This window comes from Hemiscyllium ocellatum, chromosome 14 (assembly GCF_020745735.1).
Source record: "Hemiscyllium ocellatum isolate sHemOce1 chromosome 14, sHemOce1.pat.X.cur, whole genome shotgun sequence".
Taxonomy (NCBI): Eukaryota; Metazoa; Chordata; class Chondrichthyes; order Orectolobiformes; family Hemiscylliidae; genus Hemiscyllium; species Hemiscyllium ocellatum.
The window spans coordinates 2,048,328-2,068,320 of record NC_083414.1 but is presented as its reverse complement, the minus strand read 5'-3'; the positions used below and the strand labels follow the sequence as shown (position 1 = coordinate 2,068,320).

At 45.2% G+C, this 19,993-nt stretch overlaps 1 protein-coding gene across 2 annotated transcripts in view; it reads left to right on the top strand.

Annotated features, from left to right (window-relative positions):
• The window catches only part of lamb2 (laminin, beta 2 (laminin S)), a 164,703-nt gene that overhangs the window by 81,513 nt on the left and 63,197 nt on the right, over nt 1-19,993 (top strand). For both annotated transcript variants that reach the window (XM_060835292.1, XM_060835293.1), the window contains 6 exons: nt 195-353; nt 6,636-6,763; nt 9,183-9,303; nt 11,897-12,089; nt 17,503-17,646; nt 18,560-18,791. In XM_060835292.1, coding sequence (XP_060691275.1) covers nt 195-353; nt 6,636-6,763; nt 9,183-9,303; nt 11,897-12,089; nt 17,503-17,646; nt 18,560-18,791 — 977 coding nt within the window. The remainder of the gene's footprint in view (nt 1-194; nt 354-6,635; nt 6,764-9,182; nt 9,304-11,896; nt 12,090-17,502; nt 17,647-18,559; nt 18,792-19,993) is intronic.

Genomic DNA, 19,993 nt, shown 5'->3' with positions numbered 1-19,993 from the left:
CCAGGGCCCTTCTGAGCTGGATGTTTGAGTTTCAGACGGTGCTATTGTGACTTGGCTTCCTTTATTCTTATAATAATTTGTTATTGCTTTGTTTGAACGATGAGCTGATGATTTAAACAGTGTCTGACAGTGCCTGCGTGTTTTTAATGTTATCTGCCACTTGTTTTTAACCAATAATCATTCCCTACGACCAGGGAGCAACTGTTTTACATCGAGAGCACACTGAAAGTCGTCCTGTCACATGGACTGGAACTGGATTCGCAAGAGTTCCAGAAAGGGGCGTGTTGCAATTTCAGATTAATAACATTCCGTATTCGATGGAATATGACTTGGTGATCCGCTACGAACCACAGGTAATTAAAAGGGAAATTGTATTACATCAGTAAACAGGGAATGGATCCCTAATACAGGTAAGTAGTTCCTTGAACTGTGTGGCTTGCTAGGCCATTTTAGTTAAGAGTCAAACACATTACTGTGGATCTGGAGTCACATGTAGGTCAGACCAGGTGATGATGGCAGCTTCCTTTCCCTGGAGGATATGAGTGAGTCAGGTGGAGTTTTCCAACAGTTGACAATGGTTTCACATCATCAGTAGATTCTTAATTCCAGACATTTTTTTAAAAATCAAATTCAAATTTTACCATTTGTCTTGGCAGGATTTGAACTCAGGTGCCCTGAACATTAGCTGAGTTTTTTTTATTCATCCACGGGATGAGGGTGTCGATGGCTAGGCAGTATTTATTGTCTATCCTTAATTACTCAGAGGGCAGTTAAGAGTCAACCCCATTGCTGTGGGTCTGGAGTCACGTGTAGGCCAGACCAGGTAAGGTTGGCAGTTTCCTCCTCTAATGGACATTAGTGACCCAGATGGGATTTTCCAACAATTGACAATGGATTCATTGTCATTATTAGACTCTTCATTCCAGATATTTATTGAATTCAAATTCCACCAACTTGGGCGGCAAGGTGGCTCAGTGGTTAGTGCTGCTGCCTCACAGCGCCAGGATCTGGGTTCAATTCCCACATTGGGTGACTGACTGTGTGGAGTTTGCACATTTTCCCAGTATCTGCGTGGGTTTCCTCCGGATGCTCCAGTTTCCTCCCACAGTCCAAAGATGTGTAGGTTAGGAGAATTGGCCATGCTAAATTGCCCAAAGTGCATTGATCAGGGGTAAATACAAGGTTGGGGAATGGGTCTGGGTGGGTTACTCTTTGGACGGTTGGTGTGGACATGTTGGGCCGAAGGGCCTGTTTCCATACTGTAGGGAATCAAATCCAATCTAATCTAAAAACTGCTGTGGAAAGATTTAAACCCAGGTCCCCCAGAATGTTGTCAGGATCTCTGGATTAATAGTTGAGCAATAATACCCCCAAGCCACTTCCTTCCCAGAAGACTATAAGAGATATTATGGAGCAGTCCAACCCTGTACACAACAAACACACAGGCCCTTTGCAACAAGGGTCAGTTTGTAGCAATCAGATGAGGAACCATGGCCAGAGGGTGAAACTGCATGATGAAAGATTTCAACTCATACCATAGTGGACAGCTATGCAGGACCTTGTGTAGAAAGCTCAGTATACGCCTCAAAGCATGTGTATCCTGCTTTTCAAGTAACATCTACCCTTTCAGTTATCATTTAATTTATTCACTGAGACTTTTTGTTTAAAGATTATGTTGTGAATATCTCCCAAACGTTATTTGCGTAGAAAATGACGCCAGATTAATATATTCCTTTCGACTTCTAAAAGATTGTTAGTATCTGAGGAAATCCTCCACCACCTATGCTGGGATTGGAAGGTGATGGACCTAGGCACAGGTAGAATTCACATAAATGGAAAGGATCTCACAGTGTGTTGTGCAATGTGCCCTGTCCCTGAGCTAGAAGCTCCAAGTTTGACTCCGATGACAGCAATTCCAGGCTGAGGAAAGTGCAGTTATAATGCAGCCACAGATTGACATTTTAATCCCTCCCAATATCTGTCAACGGCAGGTGGTAAGAGCAAAGAGTCTTTGTCGGCCACCTATGGACAGAAATTGGATCTCCTATCATCGCTGTCCATAGCTCTAGACAGCAACATGCAGGTAAAAGGAAGTATATGCTGTCACAGCAACTGAGACTACTTGGGAAGGGTTGGCTCAGTTGATGTGGGTCAACCCCTGTTCCAGCTGGGGAGGATGAGGGCCTGACCCTCTTTACCCTTCCCCGTGGTGGAGGTGATGGGGCTCTGAATCAGACATGTTTAAAGTGGTGCCGGAAAAGCACATCAGGTTAGGCAGCATCTGAGGAGCAGGAAAATCGATGTTTTGGGCAAAAGACCTTCATCGGGAACAACTCAGGAAGAAGAAGACATCGTACATAGTAAGTTGCCACTATACAGTCTCCTATGAAACATTCGCAGACCAGGGACAGCACGGGGTTAGATACAGAGTAAAGCTCCCTCTACACTGTCCCCCATCAAACACTCCCAGGACAGGGACAGCACGGGGTTAGATACAGAGTAAAGCTCCCTCTACACTATCCCCCATCAAATTCCCAGGACAGGGACAGCACGGGGTTAGATACAGAGTAAAGCTCCTTCTACATTGTCCCCCATCAAATACTTCCACGACAGGGACAGCTCAGTGTTAGATATAGAGTAAAGCTTCCTCTAGGAGAAAGTGAGAACTGCAGATGCTGGAGATCAGAGCTGAAAATGTATTGCTGGAAAAGCGCAGCAGGTCAGGCAGCATCCAAGGAATAGGAGACTCGACGTTTTGGGCATAAGCCCTTCTTCAGAAAGCTTCCTCTACACTGTCTCCCATCAAACACTCCCAGGACAGGGACAGCATGGGGTTAGATTGAGAGTAAAGGTCCCTCTACACTGTTCCCCATCAAATACTCCCAGGACAGGGACAGCATGGGGTTAGATCGAGAGTGAAGCTTCCTCTACACTGTCCTCCATCAAACACTCCCAGGACAGGGACAGCATGGGGTTAGATACAGAGTAAAATTATCCCTCTCCAGAGACTCCATCACCTTTTGTCTTGTACTGACCCATTATTGTTTTGTTTGGGTTTCAAGAAAGTGAATCAATGCTTGGTTCTTTGTGGTTTTAGTCCAAGTCCACCCATTCAATGATCTGACTGCCACTTGGTTCAAAATTGATTCAACAGTGTCAGTGGTACAATTGGTCTCTGTCTCCCCCAGCCTCATGACCTCTGTTGAAAATCTGACCTATAGTCCCACCTGCTGGACAATGGTTATTACGTTATGGCTCAGTTCCGATAGGTCATTGCAATAGGTGACTTTCACCCAGGAATGCGCAATGAGGGACTATTTTCACCAAACCATTTAGTGTGGGGTTGGAACCCAAACCCAACTAAGAAAGGAGTGCACTGGCCCTTAATGCAGCTTCCAATCCCTGCTCCAATTTGCACAATGTGCCTGAGAGACACTTTTACATTGTTCCCACAACTCCAACAGCTAAAAATAATTTCCTGTTACTCCAGCATTCAGGACTTAGTCTCCTTAATGTTAATATTGTAACCTATTATTCTGTGTATTGGGAACTTACAATCTACAAGGGGGTGGTTCACTCAGATCACAGAGTGACAAGGCTTCAGATTACAGAAAGGTTGCATGTTCTCTGAGTTATTGTGCCACCATCATCTTACCAGACCACAGCGGCTGCTGTCTCATCAGAGAGAAGTGACTGGTGGTGATTTAACCTGAGGCCTACTAGACCTCAGGCAAGGGAACAGGTTGAGAAGCAGAGTCCTTCATGGCAACCTCAAACCAGTGATAGGAATTCGACCCACATTGTTGGTATCACACTGCTCTGCAATCCTGCAATCCAGCCAACTGAGCTAAACCAATTCCCTCTCTGGAGTATGGAAAACCCGAGGCTGATGTCATTAATTACCTCAAACACTCAAGGAATTGATGGGATAGACAGAGACAAGCTCTTCGCTCTGGTGAGGTTAATCTCAAACAGGTGGTCACAGCCTTAAAATTCGAACTGGGCTGTTCAGGGTTGTTAACAGGAAACATGTTTTCACACAAAGGTGAATGGAAATGGAGACATCGCCCCCCCCCCCCCCAAAAAAAAACTGTTGAGGCTGCGAGGGAATGAAAAATTCAAATCTGAGCCTTTTTTTAGGCAAGGATACTAAACATTCTGGAAATGATGTGGGCAAATAAAGTTGAGATACTGATCAGCCCATAACCTTAGTCAGTGGTGGAGGGAGGTTCAGCACTCTTTTTCACATGTGACAGGTTTGATGGGTTGAAGGCTTCGTATTTCTAAGTGGTCAAACCCAACAAAATATAACTCTTAGCTTCATTATTTTAAATTAAATAAACCAGGAAGAACTATTTTCGCTGCTTGGTGAATGGGTAGCAAGAAAGCATTAAATTAAAATCATTAAAGCATTCTCGGGAATTTAAATATAGAAACATCGGGGGAAGCAGAACTCGGGATAATTTTTAAAAAGGAACAAGATAAACTTGCAGGGATCCGCGGGGGGGCGGGGGGGCATTAAATTAAACAATTCATGGGCGGCACGGTGGCACAGTGGTTAGCACTGCTGCCTCACAGCGCCTGAGACCCGGGTTCACTTCCCGACTCAGGCGACTGACTGTGTGGAGTTTGCACGTTCTCCCCGTGTCTGCGTGGGTTTCCTCCGGGTGCTCCGGTTTCCTCCCACAGTCCAAAGATGTGCGGGTCAGGTGAATTGGCCATGCTAAATTGCCCGTAGTGTTAGGTAAGGGGTAAATGTAGGGGTATGGGTGGGTTGCGCTTCGGCGGGTCGGTGTGGACTTGTTGGGCCGAAGGGCCTGTTTCCACACTGTAAGTCTAATCTAATCTAAAGGGAGAGCTTGGCCAGATAGTAAACAGGGTAAAAACAATGACTGCAGATGCTGGAAATCAGATTCTAGATTGGGGTGGTGCTGGAAGAGCACAGCAGTTCAGGCAGCTACCAAGGAGCAGTAAAATCGATGTTTCGGGCAAAAGCCCTTCATCAGGAATACAGGCAGATCCTCTGCCCTGAAGCTCTTACTCGATGCTACTTTCTCCCCACCCCCACCCTCCTCTAACTTATCTCCCCACCCTTCAGGCTCCCTGCCTGTATTCCTCATGAAGGGCTTTTGCCCAAAACGTCAATTTTACTGCTCCTCGGATGCTGCCTGAACTGCTGTGCTCTTCCAGCACCACTGATCCAGATAGTAAACAGCCCAGTGAAGCAAACCAGCCTCCTATATAGAACAATGTTTCAATTCGAGCCATTATGCAAGTTTTTGGCCCTTTATTCTTGAATGTAATGACTTTTAGACAGCTGTCCTCCACAATATTGACCTGAGTAATATCCTACACTGTTAGCCAAGAGAATAAGTGTAAGGGCTTCAACAGCATGACCACTTCCATCTAGAAGGACAAAGGCAGCAGATACAAGGGAACACCATCCCCTGCAAGTTCCCCTCCAAGCCACTCACCATCCTGACTTGGAAATATATCGCCGTTCCTTCAATATTGCTGTGTCAGAATCCTGGAATTCCCTCCCTAAGGGCATTGTGGATGTAGAGACATACCAAAAACTGCAACAGCTCACCACCTTTACCAGAGCAATTAGAGATGGGCAGCAAATGTGGGACTAGCCAGTCGTGTCCATACATCATAAACACATTTTTAAAAAGCTTTTGAACCATGGAGCTTCATATGCATTTCTGTGCAGTATACAGTAATTGATTTTTCCCTCCATAATTCTGGAGCATTGAAGTGTGTTGCAATGCCCTGGCTGAGACGAGCTGACTCAGCTATGAACAGGAAAGATAGTGATCACTTCCAATCCTTGGGATTCAGCTCCATGTTAGGCAGAATGCTGATGACACGCTGCCAGGCAACATCGCTGAACTCACCAAGACTGTTTCGATCAAACCAGCATCTCCTCAGCCTCTACAAGAAAAAAGGCAGCAGAGAACCACCACCTACGATGTCTCCACCAAATGGCCCAGCATCCTTACTTGGATTCATGTCACCATTCTTTCAGTGAGGGAATGTTACATTGGCAGAGGTGTCATCTTTCACATGAAATCTTAAACTGACTGCTGATATTTTGAAAAAAGAGCTGGGAACGTTTCCCACACTTTGTTGGCCAGATTTCCCCGTCATTGATGCAGTGCTGTTTGTAGGAGGTTGCCTTGTACAAATCAGCTGTTGTATTTCCGAAATTTCAATACTGACTACACTTCAAAAGGATTTCTTTGGTCCTAAATCTATTTGGGACATTCTGAAGTTGTGAAAGGCACTGTTAAAATGCAAGTCTTAATTTAGAGGCACTGATTGGAATGAAAGTTGATGTTAGAATTATAAAATAAGTCATAACTCGAGAATAGTTACTAATAATTCAATGAGGGAAATCAGAAGAACTGTTTTCCCAGAAAGCAGTGAGAATGCTCCACTTCCTTGCTGACTTGTTAAATTGAAATGATGTTGACAAACATGAGTGAAAAAACAAAATGAAAATATAATGATGAGAAGAAGAATGCAAGGAAGCTTATGATGTAAATATTAGCATGGACCAATTGGGCCAAATGGCCTGTGACCGTGCTGTAAAGACTATGTCATTCTATGTGAGGTTTCTTTTCCTGTGACAGTTTCCAAAGGAATGGGAGAAAGTGTCCATTTCTATTATCCGGCCCGGCCCAATTCCTACCAGCAGCCCTTGTGGGAACACCATTCCTGCTGATGACCTGTTAGTTACAAGCTTGCCATCAGGCTTCAGGTAAGGGAGATGCACTGAAGAGTGAATGGGTTCTGCAGCATCTGGGTGTCCTAGTGCATGAATCACGAAAGTTAGTGTGCAGGTCATAGTGAGGAAAATCAACAGAATGTTAAGTGTTTATAGAGAGGGGAATTAAATATAAAACTAAGGAGGTTATGCTTCAGTTATACAGAGCATTAGTGAGGCCGCATCTGGAGTATTGTGTACAGAATTGCTCTCCTTATTTAAGGAAGGGTGCTTAAGGAAGCTATTCAGAAAAGGTTTATTAATGAGTCAATATAAAGTTAGACAAGCTTGGCCTGCTTCTGCTGGAGTTGTGAAGAATAAGAGGTGACGTCGTTGAAACCTATAACATCCTGAGAGGTCTTGCCAGGGGGTACGTGGAGAGGATGGTTCCTTTTGTGGGAGAACCTAGAACTAGAGGGCGTTGTTTAAAAATGAAGAGTCGTCCATTTAAGACAGATGCAAATAATTTTCTCAGAGATCTGTATCTCTGAAAGGCAATGGGAACAGTTTTTGGGAGGTAGCTAGACTCCTGATGAAAAGGGAGTGGAATGGCATTGGCGGGGGGAGTGCAGAGACAGGAATGTGGAGTAAATGAGTCAGTCGTGACTTTATTAAATATGGAAGAGGCTTAAGGGGCTAAGTAACCTACACATGCTCCTAATTTATTGTTTGTGTGTCATAGGAAGTCAAAGATTTGCATGTGAGAAATTACTTTAAATATGTTTACAATCACCAAGTCTAACTAGTCCATTCCAACTATGTACCCAAACTAAACTAGTCCCACCTGCCTGTGTCTGACCCATATCCCTCCAAACCTTTCCTATACAAATGCCCTTTAAATGTTGTAACTGTACCCATACCCAACGCTTCCTCTGGCAGCTCATTCCATACATGCACACTCTCCTGTTTAAAACTTCCTCCTCTCACCTTGAAAATATGCCCCTTAGTTTTGAACTCACCCAACCTAGGGAAAACACCCTTGCTCTGCACCTTATCTATGCCCCTCATGATGTTATAAACCTCTGTGCGGTCACCCCTCAGCCTCCTACGCTCCTGTGAAAGAAGTCCCAGCCTCTTCTTATAACTCAAACCCTCCGCTCCTGGCAACATCCTGGTAAATCTCTCTGAACCTTCTCCAATTTAATAATATCCTTCACTGCCCAGTGACCAAACTGATTAAGATCTCTTTATAATCCGAGATAACCGCCTTCACTGTTTCCTTCTCTAAATTTCTCTTTCTCTCACTCTCTCTGCAAAGGTTTCTCTCCACATTGCTGCCTCCTCTGTACCTGTCTGTAGGCTCGTCTGCTTCTCTTTCCATCCGTCTCTGTTAGTTGTCAATTATGGCAGCACCTTGTCTCTAGGGTCACAATGTTGTGGGAGTAATTGCCACACCAGACACAGGATCATGAAATAAAGGCTGGCAAATGAGGCACCCTCACTAACTCCACCCTCACCCTGAGGCACCCTCACTAACTCCACCCTTACCCTGAGGAACCCTCACTAACTCTACCCTCACCCTGAGGAACCCTCACTAACTCCACCCTCATCCTGAGGAACCCTCACTAACTCAATCCTCACCCTGAGGAAGCCTAACTCCACCCTCACCCTGAGGAACCCTCACTAACCCCACGTTCACTCTGTGGAACCCTCACTGACTCCACCTCACCCTGAGGAACCCTCATTAACTCCACACTCACCCTGAAGAACCCTCCCTAACTCCACCCTCACCCTGAGGAACCCTCACTAACTCCACCCTCATCCTGAGGGACCTTCACTAGCTCCGCCCTCACCCTGAGGAACCCTCCCTAACACAGCCCTCACCCTCAGCAACTCTAACTCAAACCACCCTCTAAGGAAAAAGTGAGGTCTGCAGATGCTGGAGATCAGAGCAGAAAATGTGTTGCTGGAAAAACGCAGAGGGTCAGGCAGCATCCAAGGAGCAGGAGATTCGACGTTTTGGGCATAAGCCCTTCTTCAGGAATGAAGGAATTCCTGATGAAGGGCTTATGCCCGAAACGTCGAATCTCCTGTTCCTTGGGTGCTGCCTGACCTGCTGCGTTTTTCCAGCAACACATTTTCAGCACCCTCTAAGGAACCCACACTAACTCAACCCTCACCCTGAGGGACTCTCACTAACTCAAACCTCACCCTGAGGGACCCTCACTAACTCAAACCTCATCCTGAGGCACCCTCACTAACTCAAACCTCACCCTGAGGGACTCTCACTAACTCAACCCTCACCCTGAGGGACCCTCACTAACTCAAACCTCACCCTGAGGAACCCTCACTAACTCAACCCTCAGCCTGAGGGACCCTCACTAACACAGCCCTCACCCCAAGGAACCATCACGTCAGCTGTCAGTGACCCTGTGGTTGCTGCAATTGTAGTCAGCTGCTTCTTCTCTTCCAGGTACGTGGTCCTCCCTCAGCCAGTCTGCCTCGAACATGCAGTCAGCTACACAATCCGGATTGAATTCAAACGTTATTCTTCCCGTGAGAGGATTCCTAATGCCAATATTCTTGTGGACTCTGTAAGTAATGGTGTGTGTATGTATTTTGGGTATTTAATAATAGGGGCCTTCTTAAATAATGACCTCGGCCCTGAACTGGATTTTGCAAATTGAAATGAACTTCTTACTCTGGTGTATGGTAATGAACCAGGCCAGGTGTTTGAATTAGTTATAGGTGAGCACTTTGAAGAGAGTGACCATAATTCAGTTACGTTTAGTTGAGCGATGGAAAGGGATAGGTACATACCACAGGGCAAGAGTTATAGATGGGGCAAGGGCAATTATAATGCAATTAGGCATGACTGCATAGAATGCATAGAGTTGGGGTAGCAAAATGCAGGGGATGGGGACAATGGAAATGTGGAGTTGGTTTAAGGAACAGGTATTGCATGTCCTTGATAGGTATGTCCCTGAGGTAAAAACAATGACGGCAGATGCTGGAAACCAGATTCTGGATTTGCGGTGCTGGAAGAGCACAGCAGTTCAGGTAGCATCCAAGGAGCAGCGAAATCGACGTTTCGCCAAAACATCGATTTCTCTGCTCCTTAGGTATGTCCCTGTCAGGCAGGGAGAAAGTGATAAGGTAAGGGAACCCTGGTTTACTACAGAAATTGCATCTCTTGTTAAGTGGAAGAAGGAGGACAATATGACGATGGGACAAGATGGTTCAGATGAGGCAATGAAGAGTTAACAGTTTAGCTAGGAAGGATTTAAAGAAAGAGTTAAGAAGAGCAAAGAGAGGACATGAGCAGTCTTTAGCAAATAGAATAAAGGAGAGCCCTAAAGCTTTCTATAGGTATGAGAGTAAAAAAAGGATGATTAAGATAGGAATCAGGCCAGTCAAAGACAGAAGTGGAAAGTTGTGTGTGGACCCTGTAGAGATCGGAGAGGTGTTAAATGAATATTTCTCATCGGGTTTCACTCAGGAAAAGGAGAATATTGTTGAGGAGAAGAATCAGATACAAGATATTAGACTAGAAAGGATTGATGTTAGTGAGGAAGAGGTGTTATCAATTCTAGAAGGAGTGAAAGTAGACAAGACCCCTGGGCCGAATGGGATTTATCTGAGGATTCCCTGGGAAGCTAGGGAGGAGATTGCAGAGCCTTTGACTTTAATCTTTGAGTCGTCATTGTCTACAGGTTTGGTACCAGACGACTGGAGGGGATTGCAAATGTTGTCCCCTTGTCAAGAAGGACAGTAGAGATGACCTAGATAATTATAGACCAGTGAGCCTTACGCGTGTTATAGGAAAGGTTTTGGAAAGGATTATAATAGATAGGATTTATAATCATCTAGCAAGCAACAATTTGATTTCAGAGAGTTAACATGGTTTCATCAAGGGCAGGTCATGTCTCACAAACTTCATTGAGTTTTTTGAGAAGATAACCAAGCGTGTAAATTAGAATAGGGCAGTTGACATGGTATACATGATAAAGCCTTTGATAAGGTTTCACATGATAGGCTGTTGGAGAAAATGCAGAGGCATGGGTTTGAGGGTGATTTAGCAGTTTGGATAGAAACTGGCTTTCTGAAGGAAGGCAGCGAGTGGTGGCTGATGGAAAATATTCAGCTTGGAGTCCAGTTACTAGTGGTGTGCCACAAGGATCTGGTTTGGGACAACTGCTGTTTGTCATTTTTATAAATGACTTAGATGTGGACATAGGTGGATAGGTTAGTAAGTTTGCAGATAACACTTAAGTCTATACAAAACTGCCCAAAGTGATGGATGCATTAGTCAGAGGGAAGTGGCTCTGGGTGGGTTACTCTTCGGAGGGTCGGTGTGGACTGGTTGGGCCGAAGGGCCTGTTTCCACACTGTAGGGAATCTAATTTAATCTAAAACGCTAGTGCGGCCACACTTGAAATATCGTGTACCGTTCTGGTCGCCCCATTACAGGAAGGATGTGGAAGCATTGGAAAAGGTGCAGAGGAGATTGATCAGAATGTTGCCTGGTCTGGAGGGAAGGTCTTATGAGGAAAGGCTGAGACACTTGGATCTGTATTCATTGAAGAGGAGAAGGCTAAGAGGGGATTTAATAGAGACATACAAAATGATCAGAGGGTTACATAGGGTAGACAAAGTCTTTTTCCTAGGATGATGATGTCAGCTTGTACGAGGGGGCATAGCTACAAATTGAGGGGTGATAGATTTAAGACAAATGTCAGAGGCAGGTTCTTTACTCAGAGAGTGGTAAGGGTGTGGAATGCCCTGCCTGCCAATGTGGTTAACTCAGACACATTAGGGAGATTTAGGCAATCCTTGGATAAGCACATGGATGATGATGGGATAGTGCAGGGGAACGGGCTTAGATTAGTTTACAGGTCGGCGAAACATCGAGGGCTGAAGGGCCTGTTCTGTGCTGTAATGTTCTATATTCTATGTTCTTTTACTGGGAAGCTATGTGTACAATCTAGCACTGGAATCTGAGAACTGAACATGGTCGCCTCCAAACCATGTTACTGAGGTAATGGTCACTGAGAAACTGGCAGCTTGCATATTCTTTGATGAGAAGATAAAACACTGAACATTACATACTACTGTGGAGTATTTCCAGTCAACTTCCAGTTCCACTCATCACAGATTGCCAAGCCAAAGGTTTAATTTGTGTTGTAGATCGTGTTGGTTCCTCGCTATTCCTCCATGGAGATGTTTATTGCCGGAGATGCTACCTCTATCAGGAGGAAGGAGACCTTTGAGCGTTATCGCTGCCATGACAACAGCATCCCAGTTGTCAAGCCAACAATAACGGACATCTGTGCCAAACTGATCAGCAGCATGTCAGCTATAATTCACAATGGGGCTCTGCGTAAGTATGGGACTCATTTGTATTGTTACAATAAACTTTTAGACTGTGATCTGATGTCAATTAAATATCCACCCACTCCCTCCACCACCAGCACACAGTAGCAGCAGGATGTACCATCTACAAGGTGCACTGCTGCAACTCACCAAGGCTGCTGATTCCAAACCTGGGATGTCTCCCACTACCTTCCCTTCCCCTCCAATGAGACACTTCATCCTGATTTGAAGCAATACTGGTGTTTCTTCACTGTCGCTGGGTAAAAAAATCACAGATCTCCAAAACTGTCAACATTGTGGCAGAATTTGCACCACATGAACAGTAGCAATTCAAGTAAATGGCCTTTCATCATCTTCACATGGTACATCGTGTATGGGCACTAGCTGTTTCTTTTGGTGTTGATTTGTGAAAAGGATAATAAGTAATAGCCATAAATTAAGTAACAAAATAAGATTTATTTATTAATCCAGTTGTCACTAGAGGGTTATAAATGGCAGTTTGTAGGTTGTACGCTTCTTAGAACCGTAGAAATGATTCAGCACAGAGGGAGGCAGTTTGGCCCATTTTGTCTATGCCTACTCAAAGCCCCATTGATGCCCTTTATAATCCCATCTTCTGTGAGATTTGAGAGATCAGGGGGAGTCAAATGTCCTTGACAACTGCATCTGCAGGAAGTGTGTCCACAAGCACAGACCACATAGATTGGCTGGAACTGCAGTTGGCCACACTGAGGTGTTGGACCAGTGTTATTATCGCTCAGCTGACATCCAGAAACTCAGCTAATGTCCTGGGGACACTGGTCTGAATCCAACCACAACATATGGTGGAATTAGAGTTCTCTTAAAAAATATCTGGCGTTAACAATATTGTGAAACTCTTGTCAATTCTCAGGCAAAAAAAACATCTGGTTCACTATATTGGATCTAATAATGAATAATAAACCTGATTTAATTAGTGACTTACTTGTCCATGAACATTTGTCAAATAGAATCTGGCAGATGGTGTTTCATGTGGATAAGAGTGAGATTGTCTATTTCGGCCAGACAAATGAAAGGGCAGATAAGGAAGGATGTCTTGACCCTGGAGGGAGCTCAATGTGTTTACAAGGATGACACCTGGACTTCAGGGCTTAAGTTATGAGGAGAGATTTCACAAATTAGAATTTAGAAGGTTGAGGGGTGATCTAATTGAGGGTTTCGGGGTATAATCAGGGAAAGACAAGGTACATAAAGATAAATTATTGATGATTCTAGAATTGGGGACAGAAGAATTAAGAGTGTGATGCTGGGAAAGCACAGCAGGTCAGGCAGCATCCGAGAAGCAGGAAAATCGATGTTTCAAGCAAAAGCCCTTCATCAGGAATGAGGCTGGGAGCCTCAGGGGTGGAAAGATAAATGGGATGGAGGGTGGGGCTGGGGGGAAGCTAACTGAGAGTGAAGTAGGTGAATGGAGGTGGGGATAAAGGTGATAGGTCGGAGAGGAGGGTGGAGCAGATAGGTGGGAAGGAAGATTGACAGGTGGGACAGGTCATGAGGGTGGTACTGAGCTGGAAGGTTGGAACTGGGGTAAGGTGGGGGGAGGGGAAATAAGGAAACTGGTGAAGTCCAATTTGATGGCCTGGGGTTGGAGGGTCTCATAGTGGAAGATAAGGCATTCTTCCTCCAGGCGTCAGGTGGTTAGAGAGTGGTGATGGAGGAGGCCCAGGACCTAAAGTCTGGTTGAAGATTTGTAGCTCGGGTGTCCGTTGTTGTGGTTCTGTTCGCCGAGCTGGAAGTTTTTGCTGCAAACGTTTCGTTCCCTGGCTAGGGAACATCATCAGTGCTATTGGAGCCTCCTGTGAAGCGCTGCTTTGATGTTTCTTCCGGTATTTATAGTGGTTTGTTCTTGCCGCTTCCGGGTGTCAGTTTCAGCTGTAGTAGTTTGTATGTGGGGTCCAGGTCGATGTGTCTGTTGATGGATGTTCTTGCCGTTTCCGGGTGTCAGTTTCAGCTGTAGTGGTTTGTATATGCAGGTGCCCGGGAGAGTGGGAGAGGAAGTTAAAGTGTTCAACCACAGGGCAGTGGGGTTGATTGGTGTGGGTGTCCTCCCACTTCCTCCAGTCGAAAAGGGTAGCCATGGGCACCCACATGGGCCCCAACTATGCCTGTCACTTTGTCAGCTACGTAGAACAGTCCATCCTCCGTAGTTACACTGGCACCAATCCCCACCTTTTCCTCCGCTACATTGATGGCTGGTTCGGCATCACCTTGTGCTTCCATGAGGAGGTTGAACAGTTCAGCAACTTCACCAACACATTTCACCCCGACCTTAAATTCCACTGGATCATCTCTGATCCCACTGTCCCCTCCCTGCACCTCTCCATCCCCAACTCAACACTGACATTTTCTACAAACCCACCGACTCCCACAGCTACCTGGAGTACATCTCCTCCCAGCTTAGAAGGAAGTGAGGACTGCAGTTGCTGGAGATCAGAGTTGAGAGTGTGGTGCTGGAAAAGCGCAGCAGGTCAGGCAGCATCTGAGGACCAGGAGAATCGACGTTTTGGGCCAGAGGCCTTCATCAGGAATGATGAACCTGCCTTTTGCTGATGAAGGGCTCTGACCCAAAACGTCGATTCTCCTGGTCCTCAGATGCTGCCTGACCTGCTGCGCTTTTCCAGCACCACACTATTGACTCTCATCTCCAGCATCTGCAGTCCTCACTTTTGCATAAGAACTAGGGCCAGGCCATTTAGGAGAGATGTTACAAAGCACTTCTACATGCAGAGAGTAGTGGAGATTTGGTACTCTCTTTCTCAAATGGCAGTCATGCTAATTCAATTGTAACATTTAAATCTGTGAGAGACAAATTTGTATTAAGCAAAGTTTTAAGGGCTATGTACTCAAGGCCACAGATCTTACAGAATGGTGGAGAAAGCTTCAGGGGCTGAATGGCCTTCTGTTGCTAAATGCTTTACAGTTACGTGGAGGTTAGCTAGATCTGAGTTACGTACTGCCCACAGATAGTGGGCATTGGCCTGAGGGAGCTGGATGTTGATAACAACTAGAGAGAAATTCGGGGCTGACATTTGGCTGAAAGAATTAGTAATCACTCAGGAATTATTTTTGATTTGATTAGATGGTTCACAGTAATTGTTATTATTCTTCTTCAAGGCGTAGTCATTTTTGATTTGGATTGCATTGTCTGAAATTATGTTTGGAAGCAGATTCAGCAATAACTTTCAAAAGGGAATTAGATAAATACCTGAAAAAAATATACAGGGCCAGATGAAAAAATTGAATTCAATTGAATTTATTATCACGTGTACGGAAGCACAGTAAAAAGCTTTGTCCTGTGAGCAATATAGGCAGATCACAGAGTTAAATAGCACAGATAGTAAACAATAGGTAAACAGCAGCAAAAATAAAACACAGGTACAGGCAAATGTTAAGAGTTTGTCAGTCCATTCAGTATTCTAACAACAGGCGGGTAGAAACTGATTTGAAACCAGCTGGTGCGTGTGTTCAGGTTTCTGTATCTTTTCCCGATGGTAGAGGTTGTAGAAACACATTGCCAGGGTGGGATGGATCTTTGAGAATGTAGCGGCCTTTCCTTGACAGCGGGCCTGGTAGATGGATTCTATAGATGGGAGGGTGGTCTTTGTGATTGTCCAAGCTGAGTTCCCCACTCTCTGTAACCATCTCCGATCTTGAATGGTACAGTTGCCCTACCAGGTAGTGATGCATCCAGACAGAATGCTCTCAATGGGGCACCTATAAAAGTTGGCAAGGGTATTTGCTGTCATGCCAAATTTCCTCAGCTGCCTGAGGAAGAAGAGACATTAGACCATAAGACACAGGAGTGGAAGTAAGGCCATTCGGCCCATCAAGTCCACTTTGCCATTCAATCATGGCTGATGGACATTTCAGCTCCACTTACCAGCATTCTCCCCATAGCCCTTAATTCCTTGTGACATCAAGAATCTATCACTCTCTGCCTTGAAGACATTTAGCGTCCCAGCCTCCACTGCACTCTGCGGCAATGAATTCCACAGGCCCACCACTCTCTGGCTGAAGAAATGTCTCCGCATTTCTGTTCTGAATTGACCCCCTCTAATTCTAAGGCTATGTCCACAGGTCCTAGTCTCCTCGCCTAACGGAAACAATTTCCTAGCATCCACCCTTTCCAAGCCATGTATTACCTTGTAAGTTTCTATTAAATCTCCCCTTAATCTTCTAAACTCCAATGAATACAATCCCAGGATCCTCAGCCGTTCCTCGTATGTTAGACTAACCATTCCAGGGATCATCCGTGTGAATCTCCGCTGGACACTCACCAGTGCCAGTATGTCCTTCCTGAGGTGTGGGGGCCAAAACTGGACACAGTACTCCAAATGGGGCCTAACCAGAGCTTTATAAAGTCTCAGTAGCACAGCGGTGCTTTTATGTTCCAACCCTCTTGAGATAAATGACAACATTGCATTCGCCTTCTTAATCACGGACTCAACCTGCATGTTTACCTTTAGAGAATCCTCGACTAGCACTCCCAGATCTCTTTGTACTTTGTCTTTACGAATTTTCTCACCATTTAGAAAGCAGTCTACACTTTTATTCTTTTTTCCAAAGTGCAAGACCTCGCACTTGCTCACGTTGAATTCCATCAGCCATTTCCTGGACCACTCTCCCAAACTGTTTAGATCCTGCTGTAGCCTCCCCACTTCCTCAGTACTACCTGCCTGTCCACCTAACTTCGTATCATCGGCAAACTTCGCTAGAATGCCCCCAGTCCCTTCATCCAGATCATTAATATATAATGTGAACAGCTGTGGCCCCAACACTGAACCCTGCGGGACACCGCTTGTCACCGGCTGCCATTCCGAAAAAGAACCTTTTATCCCAACTGTCTGCCTTCTGTCAGACAGTCAATCCTCAATCCATACTAGTAGCTCACCTCGAACACCATGGGCCCTCACCTTGCTCAGCAGCCTCCCGTGTGGCACCTTATCAAAGGCCTTTTGGAAGTCTAGATAGACCACATCCACTGGGTTTCCCTGGTCTAACCTACTTGTCACCTCTTCAACGTTGTTGGGCCTTTGTAGCCAGTGCGTCCACATGAAGAGTCCATGACCACCCCCAGGAGCTTGACACTCTCCACTCGTTCCACATCTGTGCTGTTAATGTGCAAGGGCGGGGGGAGCATGAGTAACATCCCACCGAAAGTCAATAATGAGTTCCTTGGTTTTGCCGGCATTGAGAGCTCGGTTGTTCTCAGTGCACCATTTTTCCAGTGAGAATGGAACTAACTGAATGGCACTAGAGGTGGGAAGAGCTACAACAGACCATGTGACCTCCTCCTGTGCTGTCAGATTCGATGAATTATTAATGATAACTGCTAACTAGGTTCAATAAGTGAAAGTCTTTGTTGTTTTGTGTGCTGTCAGCTTGCCGGTGTGACCCTCAGGGTTCACTGAGTTCGGAGTGTGAGTTGAATGGGGGACAATGTCGTTGCAAGCCCAGAGTGATCGGCCGACAGTGTCAACAGTGTGCTCCTGGAACGTATGGCTTTGGCCCAGTCGGCTGTCAAGGTAAGAGAGTAAGAGAAAGGAACTCTCTCGCTAATCCTTGTTAGCAGCAACAAAGGCAATTTCAAACTCTTTGCGATTGATCAGGATGCTGGGATGAGTAGATATTTATTTAGTGGATGTAGCTTTCTGCCCTGACTGGCAGTGAGAGAATGTTGACCCCAAATCTTGTTCATTCATTCCTGTAGCCTCTCTTGTGCTGTTTACAGTACAGCTGCAGTTACAGTAGAACGTGAGGTCTGCAGATGCTGGAGATCAAAGTTGAGAGTGTGGTGCTGGAAAAACACAGTAAGTCAAGCAGCATCTGAGGAGCAGGAAAATCGATATTTCAGGCATAAGCCCTTCTTCAAAAAAGGTTTATGTCTGAAACGTCGATTCTCCTGCTCCTCAGATGCTGCTTGACCTGCTGTGCTTTTCCAGCACCACACTCTCAACAGCTGCAGTTATAGCACAGCCCAACCCAGATTTAATTGAATTGTGAAACAGGACCAAGGGGCTGAATGGTCTCTGCCTGTTCTGCTGCTTCTGTACTTAATGCTCCTATCTTGATAGAAGTAAATTGAAATTAATTGTTTCCACTGGAAGGTGGGTCAGTAACCAGGAGAAACAGATAGAAGTTAATTGTTTAAAAGAGGGGAAATGACGATAAATGTATAAATATTCAGAGTTGTTGCCTGAGTTGGTGGTGGAAGATTTTACCAGACATTTTCACATAGAAGGTGAAAGGGAAGGGGAGAAGTTGCTGGGCTAAGGTGAAAGAGCACGGAGAATGGACTAGTTCAGCAGCTCTTTCAAAAATCTGATGCAGGCATTTTAGGTTCAAAAAGTCTCCTTCTAAACTGAGGCACAAGGTGATCTGCCTGTGGTTGGAGTGTGTGGTTTAGCAAACAAACTCTGTTTTTCTCTCTGCCTACAGCTTGTAATTGTAAGCGGGAGGGATCGTACAACATGTTCTGTGACCAGCTGACTGGGCAGTGCCAATGCCGGGCTGGAGCATTCGGTCGGCAGTGCAGAGAATGCCAACCTGGCCACTGGGGCTTCCCAAGCTGCCAGCCGTGTCACTGCAATGGGCTTGCGGAGAGCTGTGACCAACAGACTGGAACTTGCCTTAATTGCCGGGGCAACACTGTGGGACAAAACTGTGAACGGTAATATCCCAATCAGACAAAGTGATCTCCTTGAGACACATATGCTTTGAACAGCAGAGGTACTGAAGATGTAGGATGGATCGTGGCAAACGTGAAAAAGTGTTTCACTGTATTTTACCGTTTTTCTCACTAAAATAGTCATTTAAAATCATTCCCAACCATTGAATAATAAGATATTTACAATAGAAATGGGCTATTCAGTGATCTCTGACCAGGCAAGGTCTTTGTGAGATAAATCCTAAATTAATTCCACTCCTCTGCACTTTCCCAATGACCCCATATGAATCCCAAACCGTTTCTACTACCACACACTCTTCCCATGGCCCTGATCAATCCCAAACCTGTTCCACTGCACCATTCTCTCCCCAAATCCTATATGATTTCCCAGAGTTGAGTTACTGCTCAACTCTCCCGACAGCCCTGTATCATTCCAAACAAATCCCATTGTCCTGCTCTCTTCTCATAGTTTCTGGTCCTCCTCTGCTTCACATGTTTATCTATAATGTTCCCTTAAAAGTTGCAGTGGTCTGGATTTCAATTATTCCCTGTAACAAAGTATTCCTTTGAGAAATATGCAGTGCATTAAAGTTGACCCTGTGTCTCGTATGTGTTTTTTGACCCTTTTCCTCATTCTGTTTTTCTGTCATTACTCCTTATCTGTAATATATTTTTAGTTCTGGGTATGTCTGAAACCTGGACAATCAACAGCTTCCAGTTTTGTAGACAAATTCCTCCTGCTCTTTCTCCCCCGGCCGAGCAGTGAATAATAACAACAGCCTGATGGACCAGCAGCACAGCAGAGTATTGACTGCAGCTGGGTAAGATTTAACCTTTCACCCTGGGTGGAGAGCATTCCGCCTGGGAATCTGTGCTGGCACTAGCTCTTCAACTGGAATTCCTTACTCCAATCCCATTTCCTGGTATTTGTTTTCCGTTTTGTTTTCCTTTCAACTCCTGATCCAATTCCTATTTGACAAATGTTATGTTCCTGCCTTCTTGTTCATAATGGGTAAAATCATCTTCCCTTCTCATTAATTTTGTGTTTGGAAAAAATACTAAGAACACCAGTAGCAAATTCAGGAGGTGATAGGCAGGCTGGTGAAATGGCTAGACACATGTCAGATGCAATTCAATGCAGAGGAGCATGAAGTGATGCATTTAGAGAGAGGATGAGGAGAGGCAATATAAACTGAATAGATCTT